General features: G+C 40.5%; 1 protein-coding gene across 2 annotated transcripts in view; it reads right to left on the bottom strand.

Moving 5' to 3' along the window:
• rabgap1l (RAB GTPase activating protein 1-like) overlaps positions 1–15,191 on the bottom strand; it is a 135,307-nt gene that overhangs the window by 39,342 nt on the left and 80,774 nt on the right. For both annotated transcript variants that reach the window (XM_049589036.1, XM_049589037.1), the window contains exons 14-16: positions 15,004–15,117; positions 3,963–4,037; positions 2,065–2,190 (exon numbers count right to left, since the gene is read on the bottom strand). In XM_049589036.1, coding sequence (XP_049444993.1) covers positions 2,065–2,190; positions 3,963–4,037; positions 15,004–15,117 — 315 coding nt within the window. The remainder of the gene's footprint in view (positions 1–2,064; positions 2,191–3,962; positions 4,038–15,003; positions 15,118–15,191) is intronic.

Raw genomic sequence — 15,191 nt, 5'->3', positions numbered from 1 at the left:
TGAGCTCCCACCTGTACGCTAATAATTAGCAGTCAATGCTAACATCCTTACATTGAGCACATTTGGTCGATGCTAACTGAGTTGACCTCGATGCTAAGAGATGACTGCGAGCAGCGTCAGGATGGATTTCAGGGCTAAATTAAACTCTACTCAGTGAGTGGATTTACGCTGTAATACCTGAGTGGGATGGGACTTAACCAGCAACAGGATCATCAGCCTCAACAGACAGAAAGAATAGTGTTGAGCCTACAGAGACTACATGTCACACACACACACACACACACACACACACACACACACACACACACACACACACACACACACAGACTTAGAAGCGATTCTTGTTATATTCTATTACATTATGTGACCAGAAACAGATGATGCAATCGCTGGTAACATGCTCTACATATTTGAATATGATCAAACTTTCCTTGCTTTTATGGGAAATGCAAAAACATTTTGTCAGGCTATTTGCACTGTGTGCTAGTGGCTTCTTTTTAGTGGCACCGAGTAAAAGTAAAAGCACAAAGTCTGCATTCAATCATTAATTAAACAAAACAGCCCAAGGGACCTTCATTCTCAAGAAAGTAAAAATGTTGGAAATCAAATCTAGTGTAAATTAATGATCCTCAGGACTACTTTGTACAACAAGGATAGCTGAATATGTGAGGTGAATTTCATATTATTTAAACTTGTGAACTTATGTTGACAAACTGACTGATTAATATTTTGACTTTGAGCTGTAGGTGTGGTTCCCTTCCCATTGCCAGGCCAAAACATTTAAATTTCTGATGTTAAGTGGTGAGATTTACCATTTCTTCAACTACAAAAAATGTGATGAACAAATAAATAAACGAAACAGAGATAAATGGACAAACTGATAGTGGCTTACAACTGTGTGAGAAGCTATTTCAGGAGCACCTGGCTGCGGAAGTCAAATTCCCATTAATTTTTCCCATAAACCATGTTATGTTGCTCACAGCTAAAGCACTTCAATGGCTTGGGACACCATGAACCTCTCCCAATTCAATCGTCAGTACAAAATTTTAACAACTGCGTGGTAAGAAGGTAAACTACAAGTGTTAAGGTGCATTTTGGCAAGAAACATCCAATCAAACATCCAAGAGAAGGCTAAGGATTATGCTCAAAACACGATCTGCAGCTTAAATCAATTTGGTTTTAAATTCATTGTCAATACAGGATAATATTTGCAACACTTTTGAAACAGGTATGATATGTCACATGACTTGTACAGGCATCATGGTGACTTTATGTTGTTTATTAGAAGTGTGTGGAAGAGTCGCTCCCTTAAAACATTACACATTTCTTTAGTCCAGCACCCATTTTATTGGACACTGGAATGTGTATGTCCTTTATTGCAGTTTTTAAATACAAAATTAAATCAGCAACACTAACTATCCACCCATCCACCCATCCATCCATCCATCCATTATCTGTAACCTCTTATTCTATTCAGGGTCACGAGGGGGCTCTCAGCTGACAGTACACCCCAGACAAGTTGCCAGACTATCACTGGGCTAGCTACTACAACTAAAATTAACTATATTTTTTAACTCGGTGGCACTTTGATTCACGCCCCTGAGTGGCTTCATCTCCATGGCAACAGCAGCCAAGGCTCATGGGTACTGTAGTATTCTGAGCCATCATCTATGATGAAATCACAAATAAAATAAAGGAATACTTCTCACATCTATTTTCAAACAGGTTGCAAAAAATAATGAGTTTAATGCTGCTGCAACGTTTTGGTGACTTTGCCTGATGAAGGTCTAGTCACTGAAAGGTTGCAGCAGCAAAAAAAATCATTATTTTTGCAAATTAGCGTGCGGGAGTGTTTTCCAAAAGAAATCACAATTAAAACACGATTTCTTACAAATTATTATTTAAAGAAAAACTTTGCTGGAAATTCAGTATGAGTAAATACTATTCACAACCCCTCCCAACTGTCCGTCCATCCACTGAGGGTCATCTCCTCAGCATGTCTTTCCACTGTAATGCAATACAAGCCATTACATTCCAGATATTACACAGTATTGGATCACTAACCTGCATCAGCCTCTCCAGCTGGTAGAACTTGCAGTGGAGATCCTCAAAGTTGTTTTTGTAGAGAGCTCTGAGGCCGTACTCATACATGATTTTCACCAACACACAGAAGGCTTGTTCCTCTGGCATCTGAAACCACACGGAGAACGATAAACTACAGCAACATGAACTCAAGCTCTGAACAGCTGACTGTCCAAAATGTACATCTGTTGCCACAAAGGAAAGCAGGACATTTTGTTTGAATCTCCACAAGACATTTAGTGATCACGCAGTCTTCAAGACAAGGAAAAGACACATTTTATTATCCAGCGTTATTTGACAAAGCCCAAAGAACAGAGGAAGAAGATGAAGGGACATACTTTCAGTGTTTGAGTGTGCAAGTTGTGCAAAAATATGTTTTCATCTGAGCGCTTAATTGTCTCTGTGTGTTTTAGTGTGTGTTGCTTGGATGAATGAAGGTAAGAGGCATGAGAGAAAGCTTAAAACTGTGTGTATCTGTGTGGGTTTATGGGTTTCTTTCTCCTCTCACACACACACACACACACACACACACACACACACACACACACACACACACTCACACACACACACACACACACACACACACACACAGTGAGGTGATATTTAATCAGAGTGACAGTGTGTGTTTGGGGCTGAATGGGCTCCTGCAGGTAAACCTGAACCCCTATTAATATTCCTGACATCTCCTCTATAACCTCTCCCTTCTTCCTCTTCTTCCTCTATAACCCGTCTGCCTCCTCCTCCTGTACAACCTCTCTTTCTTTTACTGCTGCTGTCCCCTTTATCTCTCCCCCACCTCCTCTCACCTTTACAGCCTCCTCCTCCATAACTTCCTCCTGTTTTCCTCCTGCACTCCCGTCTCCTTTCCTCTGTACATCATAATGTGTCTTCACCAAAATACCACTCCTCTATGACTCTCCTACCATCTTTCCTCACCCCACCTTCCCCTGACCTCCCTTCTTCACTCTTCCTCCGTCTTCCCCCCACTTTAACCTCTGCTGCCCTTGTAATTTGGACTTCAACCAAACTTCCTCCTCCACTTGGGACTCCCGCCTCCATGTGTCTACTCCTCTGTCTCTCCTCCATCTGTCTTTTAACACCTTTCCAAATAAAAATTTTAGATGCGTTTTACATGTTGTGACACATTTTGATCGGACAAGAAACACTAAACAACATTCAAACATGTATAAGGAGGGGTATAAAGAGCAGGAGTTCTTTAAGAGATGTGTCTCTGGCGGTGACCTTGACAATAAATGTGTGAGAGAGTGAATGAGTGTTTTGCCCATCCTTTTCTCACTTCTCATATTCTGCCATGACTCTGTCTCATGCCCTCACCTTCTTTCGCACTCTCTCACTCGCTCTATTCATCCATATCATTCTGCTATGAAGTGTTTTCATTCCAGCAGTCAGCCAGGGACGTTCTTTCTGTCTCCCTCTCAGCCTCCATTTACTCTCTTATGTTGTCTCGGCTCTGCTTTATTACACCTAGCACAAGCTAGCAGTCTTGGCTTCTATAGATGCAGGGAGGTGTAGGTGCAGCTGCTCAATGCTGACATTTTTTCTTTGTTGAAGTGTTGATCTTGTCATAATTTGTTTGACTGTCTGTCTTTGGCATCAAGGTAACATTCCGAGAGTTTTTATTTTGCAAGCATGGAGCAAAGGAGAAGCAAAAGAAGCTAGTTTTTCTTTAAATGTAAGAGAGGTTAATGTAATAGTTTTGCTTATACACTTTACCATTGTTGTTGTCGAGTATGTGTTACGTTAAAACCAGTTTGTATGCATGTGTGTATGTCTTGTATCTATGTATTCGTCTACATGGTGCATCATCTTGACCATGAGACGGCAGGCTCAGTAGATGGATGGGTGACAAGTAAACTTACATGCAGCAGGAGAACAGCAGCGAGGAACGACTGACCCTGGCAGTAACCAATTTCCTCATCATAGACAGAGTAGGCCTGCGAAAGGGAGAAAAAGAGAGAGGGGGAAATTCTGTTTGGTTATTCTATCAGCGAGACATCAGAGGTCACTGACATTGTTTAAAATGTACAAATTAATGCTGTAATTTAAAACCTCCATTTTTCCATATTTTTACTTCACTTAAAGGCACAGTAAACCATATTTCAACTAGAATTTCTGCCGCTGTTTTATGCGAGGTTGCAGTTTTTGTCCATGTCTGTGAAAACATGGATGCTTCACACATCTTCCCCCCAGCAGCACAGATGATCTATTCTATCAGCACACTTTTAAGGTGGGCACACAAGATTAGTGTCACTAATTCAGTATCCGACTAAATGTCTCCCCTTCTGTTCCTGAGATACGACATCAAGTAACAACCAGGAAAATGAAAAGGAAATGCATAACATTAGAATATCACAGTAAAGCTGACCTTTGACCTTTTGAATATAAAATTTTATCACTTTATCATTATTTCCTATTAGACATTTGTGGGAAATTTTGTCATAGCGTATGAAGTCTTGGGTCATGGTCAAAAATGTGTTTTGTGAGGTCACAGTGACCTTTGACCACTGAAATCTAATCAGTTCATTCTAAGTACCAAGCAGACATTTGTGCCAAATTTGAAAAAATTCCCTCAAGGTGTTCTTGAGGTACTGTGTTCAAAGGAATGAGACAGATGAGGTCACAGTGACTTTGACTTTTGACCTCTGCCTACCAAAATCTAATCAGTTCGTTGACTCACATGGATGTTTGTGCCAAATTTGAAAAAATAAAAAAAATAAAAAAAATAAATCCCTCAAGGTGTTCTTGAGATACTGCGTTCAAAGGAACGAGACTGATGAGGTCATAGTGACTCTGACCTTGCCCACCAAAATCCTATCGATTTGTTGACTCTACGTGGACGCTCAAGCTAATTTTACAGAAATTACCTCAAGGCCTTTTTGAGATTTCGCATTCACGAGAATGGACAAACGGACAAACTGACAACTTGAAAAAATAATGCCTCCAGCCACTGCTGTCGCCGGCACAGAGGCATAAAACACATATTTTTCCTCGTACCTGTAGTGCTATTTATCAGTCAAGCTCGTTTTTGTGCGAGTTGCAGAGTGTTGGAGATATCAGCTATAGATATGTCTGCCTTCTCTCTGATATAATGGAACTAGAAGGCACTCCTCTTGTGGCGCTTTCAGTGCCAAAAACATACATTAAAAACAACTCAAAAGCAATGTCTCTTTCCAGAAATCGTTACCCAGTTATTCAAGATAACCCACCGACCTTTTTGTAAGCAGTCTCATGTAGGGCAGGAAACATAATGATTGCTGCTCTTAAACTCTGTTATCACCATCATCATTTTTTTAAACCTATTATTTACCCAGCAAGGCACCCTGAATACTTTCTCACCTCCTTGTCTTACACAGCAAGAAACATTCACACTAAGGGACTGCACAGTTCAACCACAGTGTAATACAGTTACACCAGTCAATAACCAACTGCACTGGAGCAGCCAGGGGATTTAATATCTTGCACTTCAGCGTTAAGGGTGGACGGGGAGTGTCAGACTTTGGTTTGATAGTCAGTTTAACTGCTGCATGAAGCGTTTAATAATGCTGCTATAGTTACTTGTGTGATGTTGGTTATAACAGCACAAACACAGATACAGAACACTGATTAGCTATTGTTCAGTCATCATGAAAACTGTCTTTCTTGTGACCACGTGTTATGATAATATTTTTAGTACACTCAGGAATTCCGGCTTCCTTTTCAGAGTCAGGAACAAGTCATCTCTGCACCACTTGATCTTACATGATTAGCGCTTTGTTGATCTAGAGCATCTGCACATTCAGAGGACATTCCTTAAGAGACCAGTACCAGAGTTTTTTCTTGTTTCAGAAGAATATCCCTTGGGACTGTCTCGCTCTGTCTTTGGGTTTTCTCTTTGCCAGTGCCAACCTCTTTCTTCTGTCACTTTTTCTCACTTTATGAGGCATCTATTCTGTAAATGCTGAGGTAAGTCCTCGTGTCTAATAAAATAACACCAAAATTATATGGCCACTTTAAGGAACTGACCTTCTAACGATAAGTGTAGCAGTAATTATGAATCTTATATTTACGTACATTGCCACCTTTATTTTTTTTTTAAAGATTTGTTTTTATTAACAGATGCTCTTATAGGATATTCATGGTGCACAGTACAGTTTGTTACCATAGGTTAAGCCGCATTTACAGAGGAAACATACATAAATGCATAACCTTACAGACACACGGATAAGGATAATTTTTGAGCTACATTGCCACCTTTAATGTTGACTTTCAAGAGCAGAGTGACAAGGGCGCTGCCTCTGCTGAGAGAACAGCATATAACCATTCACAATTAAGTGCAAGCTTTGATTTAATTTTTACAACAGGCTCTGTAGCCTTAAACGTGTGTGCAATAGCACATTTATCCAGCTATTTGGGGGCAGGGGAAAGAAGTTGTGAACTTGACATTTCAGGCCACATTAACTCTATTTGAACTCTGTTTTGGTCTCTACCAACTCCTGAGGGAAATATGTTACTCTTGAGCTGCTAAATACTCAAGTATTTTCACCAGCTATTTTGCTGTTTGGTGCTGAGCAGGTAGTGTACAGTGAGCTTGTTCACTGAAAACAGCTGCCCACTGCAGCCGTAAACAACAGTATGAGAATGGTGAGAATGAACCAAAACAGTAAAGTTACAGGCATGACAGCTAAACAATAAAGCTCCGTAAAGTTAAAGGGAGCTTCAGATTCAGGTGCCATTTCATAATAATGAAAGACTCCTTTCACACTGTCATTTGAAACTTTGTTATGAAAATACTGTGTTCTCACTATCATGACACCAATGCAACATAACAAGTATGTGTCACTCACCACAGAGTCGAGCTGTCATTGACAAACCAACAGTAAGGCAAAGAAACTCATGTCATGCCACAAAAAACAAAACAAACAACATCTCTCCACAGCAGTAGTAAGGGAAGTGGTGGCCTGTCCCATGCAAGAAACTTGGCTGGTTCCATCCTTAAAGTATGGGAGACTGACCAAGGAGAGTAACCTTCAGATGACCGTTTAGGGAGAGGCGCTGTCTCAAAACAGTCGTGTTGACACACGCCACCAATCATGCTAATGAGCAGACAGACGGGCCTTTTCACAGTGTAAACAAGGATCCAGGGAGAGGCAAAGGCATCTAAAACCATTCGACCTACACTTGTTTTTTTTTTTTCAACTCTTACCTGGCAACATCCCTGCAAGACATACAGGCTGGAAGAAACATACATCGTCACTGACAGTAAACTGTTGTAAATCCAATGCCCTAAATGGGAGGCATCAGAGTTAAGTGGGGCATCAAACAGGGCAGGTGAACCACCTCACCTGACTTCTACATATCAGCTGGTGCGCAAAACTAGTGTCCTCACAGCTTAACATGCTTGAGAGGTCAGCAGCACCAGAGCTGAGCATGAACACAAACAACGTAGAATAGATAAGCTGTAATCATATTCCCCTGTACAAATGTTGGGGCAGTTATACACACAGTGTGTGGAGTTTAATGAAACACAGAATTTAATATCATCTTTAAATGTTATGTGTTTAGTTCCGCCCTGATCGAGAGCTTCTTGAAATGATTCAGCTGGTAACGGTTCAATATCTTCCTCACAGATATTTTGGCAGGATGCTCACTCTTTGATGGACATATTAACTTCGACTGCAGTCAAACCCCCGCACGTCGGGTTAAAATATTCTCGCCCCCTTTTCCATGCTTGAAAAATGAGTGTGGACATCCAGAGCTTCACTGCTGATCTGTTCAGCTAATTTGGGGTTTGATGTGGAGGTAATGGAGAAGTCTTGTGGAGCTGTCTGCAGTGTAATCTACAAGCTGACATGCTTGATGGAGTGTGGCATTCACATGTCCCCAACTCGGCTGGGAGAAGTGCACGCTGACAGATGGATGGGGGAGGTCCTGGTGGGTGAAATCTAAATTTGTTAGCCTGAGCAGATAATAGGCTCAGAGGGGTGGATTATTAGCATCTACAGTATATGCCTAGTCTTTCATAACCAATGAGCACAGGTTTTTTCATCTTCTGTTAAATGTGTTAAACTTCGGAGACCTTTAAGACTGTCCAATTGTGCTAATAATCATTCAGTGAAAGCCACAAAGAATGCGTGGGTTTTCTTATTACTAAAAACTGGGGGCAGCTGTGGCTGAGGTGGTAGAATGGGTCGTCCACTTATCTTAAGACTGGTGCTTCGATCCCTGTCTCCTCCACTCCGCATGTAAGGATCCTTGGCAGACTGGTGTAAGCATTTAAAGGATCAAGCTAAGTAGCGGGCAGCACCTTGTATGGTATGTGAAGGGGTGAATTTGTAAAAGCATCTTTAGTGGACTAGAGAGGCGCTACACAAATCCATATCCATTTACCAGTATCACCTATAATCCTTGAGCATTCTTTCAGGTATTGTTCCTACAAAAGCTAGACAGTATTTAGAGAATATGAACGTCCTTTGCATCCTGCAACAGCCAATTGGACGATCAGTGATCATGTCACGGTTGCTGAGTAAATTAATGAATATGTGAACACTTCACTCTGGAGAAGTGTCTCACTGAATGTATTAATTAAATGATTTGGAAACTAGTTGAAAGGGATACTGTGCCAGCGATAAAAGAAAGACCGAATTATCATCGCAATATTGTTAGAAAACCTGGGTATTATAAGTCAAGTGGTGTAGAAACAAAAATGTATAATATAAAAAAATTCATATTGCGATACTCGCGATATTTCGACTTGTTGACATTGAAATCATACTGTTAACCACGACAACAACAAGCATGGCTGTAAGCAAAATAATCACAGAATCCGCGATGGTTCCAAAAAAAAGGAAAGGCTTCATTAGTGTGGATTAAACTGTGGCGAGCGTTTTTAGGCCTGAGTGTCCTGAATGTTTCATGAACAGCCCCAGACTTCTCAGACTCTTTTAGGGAGTTACTGCTCAGAGTGAATTCATTCAGCAGCTCCTATGGCAGCAGCACAGTGTCTCTCCCTGACCTCTCTCACCTTGCGCACACAGGAGTCGGTCTCATCAAGTCAGTGTGTCATAAACCTTTGATAATGTAAACCTATGTTACGCTTGCTGCTTGACAAAAAACTGCATTTTGTTGTATTATTAATATTATATAAGGAATGTGAATCTCACTCTGAGTTACTGTTGTTTACAAACTAAAGAAATTAGAGATCATTTTTTCAATATTGAAGGCAAACCGTTACATTAACATGTAAAAGTGTATCACTTATTTTGTTGCAATTCTATTTTCTTAAATTACTAATACATCTTTTTTTTATTTATTTTACATATTGTCAAGAATATTGTTATTGCAAAAATACCCTGAAATATCGTGATATTATTTTAGGGCCATATCGCCCACCCCTAGTCATTAAGACTGCAGATGAAATATTGTAGCGTAAAAATTGTGTGTGCTTTTGCACATTGGTGAAAGGAGGAGAGAGAGGAGGCAACATGCAGCTAAGGGCTGCAGGTTGGGACTGAATCAGGGGCCACTGTGGCAAGGACGCAGCCTTTGTACATGCGGCATCAGCTCTACCAGGTGAGCTACTGTGCGCCCTGATAAAACCTAATTTTTAAGGTGTTTTTTTTAGGCATGGCATGCTCTTATTAGTAATACAATAGTAAAGAGATAACAGGAAATCAGGGCAGAGAGAGACAGGGAATGACATGCACCAAACATCCACAGCTGGAGGAGAACTGGGGATGTTGTGGTTCAGGGTTGGCAGGCCGAACCCAGGGCCACAAGAGAATCCTATTCATAAACTGTTTATGAAGTACTGACAGAGATGATTGGACATGTAAGAATATTAAAGCTTTGTCTGTTAAGACCTTGCAGCCTGAGTTCTGTTTCCATGGCAATATCATTTTTTTGTGATTCATTACTTGCTCAGTGTACAGTTTCTCACTTTTGTAGATCAAATGTCAGCTTCAGGAAAGAATGGATTCAGCAGGGCAAATTCTTATTTCTACAAACCCGACTGGCATACAAGTATACACAGAGCTGATCCGGACGGCAGTCACCAGGACGTGAACTAGTATCCTGAATAATGTGTGCATGGAAACACTTAGTGATCACTGTGATATGCAACATTAGCCTGGTTGATGAGGCGTTATCATGTTTGCCTTTTTCCTCCGCTTTGTTTAACTTTCGTTTCCATGGAAATATAGCAGATATTCGCTCTATCCATTTATCCGAGAGACACAGGTTTAGAAGGATAAAGCTCCCCTCTCACTGAAAACCTCTTGTGTCTCGAATGAGGCAACCAACCCGTGACAGCTCCAGCAGGCTTTCTGACTGACCACCAGTAGATGTCTGAGGTTGTACAGGTTAGCTGGAAGTGTGACTGAGTGGAGCATTAGGAGAATGAAGCAAATTATCACTGAGAAAGAGCACGGCGCTCAGGTGACCTTCCCTGGAGAATAAAGGTTAGAAAACAAAAGACTCCAGGCTTATTACTGAGTAGAATATGAAGATGAATAGAAACTTTGTCCTGGATTCTCTGTGCCTGTAACCCACTCATGCCTCAAGATCCAACCAACCTTATCAGCAGCAAATCTACATGGATTTGCATACAAATGAAGGCTGGCTCGCCACTGACCTAGTTGGGTCCAGACTGGATGCTAACCCTTCCTGACAGGTTCTCCCAGAGCGCTGACCGGCCATACTCTACTTCTGCAGCGCCAGGAAAATACAAAGGAGCAAAAGTTCTACTTCATCGTTCTAAATCTATATTTGATTTTAATTAATAAACAAAACACTTCTGTGATATCCATGTTTATGTTAATGTATACCCTCCATGCACTTTTTACATCTTATTTAGCTTTATGCTCACAGGTCCCTGTTCATTAGATAATCACTGAAATGCAAGCTTATACCACTGAATTACTGTTAATTGGAACTTATAAAATGATGGCCTAATGACTAGAATATTGCTCTTTTATCTCACTGCTATCTACTTTTTCAGTTTATGTTATTTTTTCTTATAGATAGACAAAAGACAAAGGTTTTTTGTATCTGAAGTTTCTCTCTTGGCATGCAGGTATTTTCTCTATCCATAAACATTTTAGGATCATCACTTCTTGCAATTCACCAGCCACATACGCGTCCATCAACATAGCTGATGACATGACAGGTCACATACAGGTGAAAGTGATCTGCATGCGATCACAGAGAAAACTGACGAGGGCTGTGTCTGTAATTTCTCCCTGTTAAAAGGAGCGGACACTATTTATAGTGCACTATATAGTTGAGTGTCTGTATTCTATATAAAGTGCCCTCAAATGGAATAAAAAATGGCATCAACACTATTTTCTGTTAGCAATAATAGAGGCGGAAATTACAGCTGAGAGACAATTTACCTGTCAGTGATGAAACACTCAGACATCTCAATTTACTGCAGACCATAAAGTAAACCACTAAGTGTATATCACATAATATTAGTGAGAGAGTAAATGAGGGAGTGTTTGGATGGGCCAAAAATGTCTATAATGTATATACAAATTGATTTTTGGATCTGTTCAAGACATATACTTTATTTTTCAGTAATTGTAATTAAATTTATTGAGTTATAGTTCTTCTTTATTGCATTATGTATTGGCTTTATTTGACAAATTTTGCATGTTCAAGAAATTGCTTTTGTATTATGTTATTAGGGGTTGGGTTTCGTAATCAAGTTGCTATTAAACATACTATTAAAGAGGAAACCTCTTATAGTGATCATGTCTATCCGGGTGAAATTCCTCACATAATATTTTACATATTTGTATATCTATTACATAAATGTGAAGTAACAAAATGGACCCTTCATGAAGTCCCACCCCAAGACGCAGCCTGGCCAATCATAGCGTAGCATCGTGCTGGCTCAGACCAAGGTCTGACAACAACACAGTTGTGCTCCATTGACTCTAATGCAGTCGTTTCAGAGTTCCTTCATTTTCAGGCTGGTTTTGTGGATTTGGAGCTAAATGTTGTGCCTGGGGCACGTCGTGTATTAATGATACTCGTTACCTGGAGAGGTTGGAAAAAGATATACGTTTCTTCCCTGTTCCAAAACCAAAATCAGACCCTGAAAAGTGTAGGGTTAGCTAGCTAGCTACTGAAGATATAGCCTACTGAATGTATACACATGCTGCTTTTGCTTTTTAATGATTATAACAGTGAAAAAAAGACAGACCCTGCTATACAGGAACCAGTGAAGGGAAGCAGGGAAACTTTGCTGATATGGTTTGTTGTGGCGATCAGCAGTGATGTGGTGGTTCACTTTTACACTGTGATCTGTAGCCTATAGTTCGGCTTCAGCTTCTAACTATCTTTGTCTTTATAACCTGTTGTTGCTGCTGAGTCAGTTTGACGTCCTGGATATATCCTTCAAACACAGACTGTAGACCCCTCTGTCTGCTTCTCTCTGGAAACACTGTTTCATTTTTCCAAAAATATGATAATATTTCTTCAGGGAGTGCAGTTAGTTACAGTGTGGGCTCCATGCTTACTCCAACAGCTTGTCGGACCATCACAAATTTTATTGACTGTTTTAAAATACACCTATTTCATAACATAGAGATTATGGAAGCTTTATGTGACCAGGCATTATCAATCCACTTGGCGAGAGCTGCTTCAAAACACAGGTGCTCTCCATATGAGCATTTGTTTTTTGTCTCCATCACTATCGGCACAGGCTGTTTCTTGTTGTTGGAGTAGACTGCACAAGGTAGCCTGAGGAACATTAAGTTTAGCTGCTACATTTCCTTGGCTCGTTTTGGCAGTTTGTCCTAAGCTTTGAGGAGACTACATTTTTTATTGAGAGAAAATTTTGATTTCAGTGTGCACGCAGCACCAGCCTTAGTTAACCAGCTGGAAGCAGATAAGCTACCGCGAGGCAAAGTGCTGTATCATGGAGCAAAGAAAAACAAAACTGTAGTTTAAAAAAAAAAAAAAAAGTTTCCATATGTTGTCATGTACAAAAACCCCACATTGAAGACCGTATGTGGAATTATTTTAACAGTATTTGTTCAGGAATGATTCTGCTGTTTGATCCATATATGAGCTGTTGATCACTGTAACCATGACCATTAAAAGCTGTTCCCACTGCATTTATCTCCGTGGTTAAAAGTTTGTGTTTCTAGCAAGCAAAGATGTTTTATTATAAAGTAGTTGTCTGTGACCTCTGGCTGTCCAGACTTGAGTGAAGTGGTGATGAAGTGTTAATAGATTGATGAGTGTCTGCCAAATCTCTGCTGTTACTGAACAAACTTCATAGGTGGTGAAAAGTATTGAGGGATATTTTCTGAAGATGCTACTTTCTGAGAACTCTGTAGCTGCAGAGCTTGGGTAACCTGCTCATATGAGTATCCCTTTTTTGACTATTCGATTACTTATTAAAAGCCTACATGCTGATTTCACATTTAGTTTTTTCTCTTTGTGATAGAGTCGTTGGATATACTGTGGAGCAATGCAAAGACGCCTGTGCATAATAAACCGTCTTGGTTGAGTTCACAGCTGCAGACAACCTAATAGAAGGACAGTGACAGAGATTAAGACTGGCTTTAATACAATACAGTAGTGCTGACCTTGGCTTTTGTCTGAATAAAATGTACCGTGTGTCTTCACAGATAATTACCTCAGGATGTGAGTCCACTGGGACCCTCTCCTTAGAGCACTTACTTTTCCTCATTCATTTTAATGGAAAGGAGGCTCAACTGCATGTTTTTATGGCACCAGACTGATGGCTGATCCACAAAAGGTCAGTGTGAGAGATACTGCATGTGTAAGTTTGTATGGCTGGGGTCCACATGAGGCAGTTAAATGTCTTTTACCTTTATAATCACATCTTTATATTGTGGTATCTTTAAGACATCATAAAGAAGTGGATGGTGGACGGCCTGCCCTACCTCAGTCATAGCTTTAAATATGACATGTAGTAGTTTGATGTGGTACATTCTGATGTGTGTCTATGCTGGTGTTGTGCCCTTAGCCACATTTTCTCAGATATATTTGGCTGCCACCACAACTGACAGCCTATAAATAATAACAAGCAATACGACATAAAATGCTGTATTTTAATGCAAAACCGGGCTGAATTTGGACGCAGTTTACAGTCTCTCAGTACCCCTGAAAACTCAGGCTACATCTCACAAGCTTCTATTTGCCACTAAATTTCAGACTCAAGGACATCAACTCAGGACAAGCCTGACATTGCGATCCTGAGTATCTACTCAGTCAGTGAATTATTGAGAGCCGTTAAAGTGATGACTTTACTTGTGCCTCTAAAACTGTCCAGACCCACAGCATTTAAAGTCGGCTTTAGAAAGTTACAATAGAAGCATGAAACATTCTCCAACTGAAAGGTCTATTTCTCTAAATTTGGGTGTTCAGGAACCATTTATGGTGGGTAATTTGAGAGAAATCTGCCACCTACATAACAACGACCACGATTTCCACTGTGAAAATTGGACGAAAAGCTCAATGACTGTCCACTGAGTGGTGTGTATGTCCGGTATGTCATGTGTAGGAAGGGTTCAGGTTGATGTCTCAGTAAAAAGCGAGCACTGTCAGTCATATATTGTAGAGCCAACTTAAAATGCCAAGCAAATTCCTACTGGGCCTTGCCAAAAAAACAACAACTAATGGCTGGCTTTATAGGAGAAAGCACAAATTTTTTACAAGGTCTAGCACACATTTCAGAATTATCTTCTCATCTCACAGCACTTTATTCTCAGCAGGAAAGTTTTCAAAAACGTTTGAACGCAGCATGAAACAGTGTGTATCGAAATTTGCCTTCTGTTTCATGATGCTTTAAGAAAGGGGGGTAACATACAGCTCTGCATAATCCAGTGCTGGTTTGATCTACTCTGTTGCTCCATGGGCAAACTCAATCTCATATCTCAGCCTCACCTTGCAGATCTTGTACAGTGAATCCTGTCCATCTCCGTCAGAGTCCTTGAAGTAGTCGTGTGCGGGGAAGGTGCGGTGGATGTCTCGGGTGATGACACCTTCTTGAGCCGAGTCCTGCAAAACACAGGGATTACATGCTTGAGACATGTGACAAAACTATAGCGAAATGTAGATACATAATGAGTTCT

Source organism: Epinephelus fuscoguttatus, linkage group LG10, assembly GCF_011397635.1.
Source record: "Epinephelus fuscoguttatus linkage group LG10, E.fuscoguttatus.final_Chr_v1".
Taxonomy (NCBI): Eukaryota; Metazoa; Chordata; class Actinopteri; order Perciformes; family Serranidae; genus Epinephelus; species Epinephelus fuscoguttatus.
The sequence above is the reverse complement of the archived record's forward strand: the minus strand, read 5'-3'. Positions and strand labels throughout refer to the sequence as shown.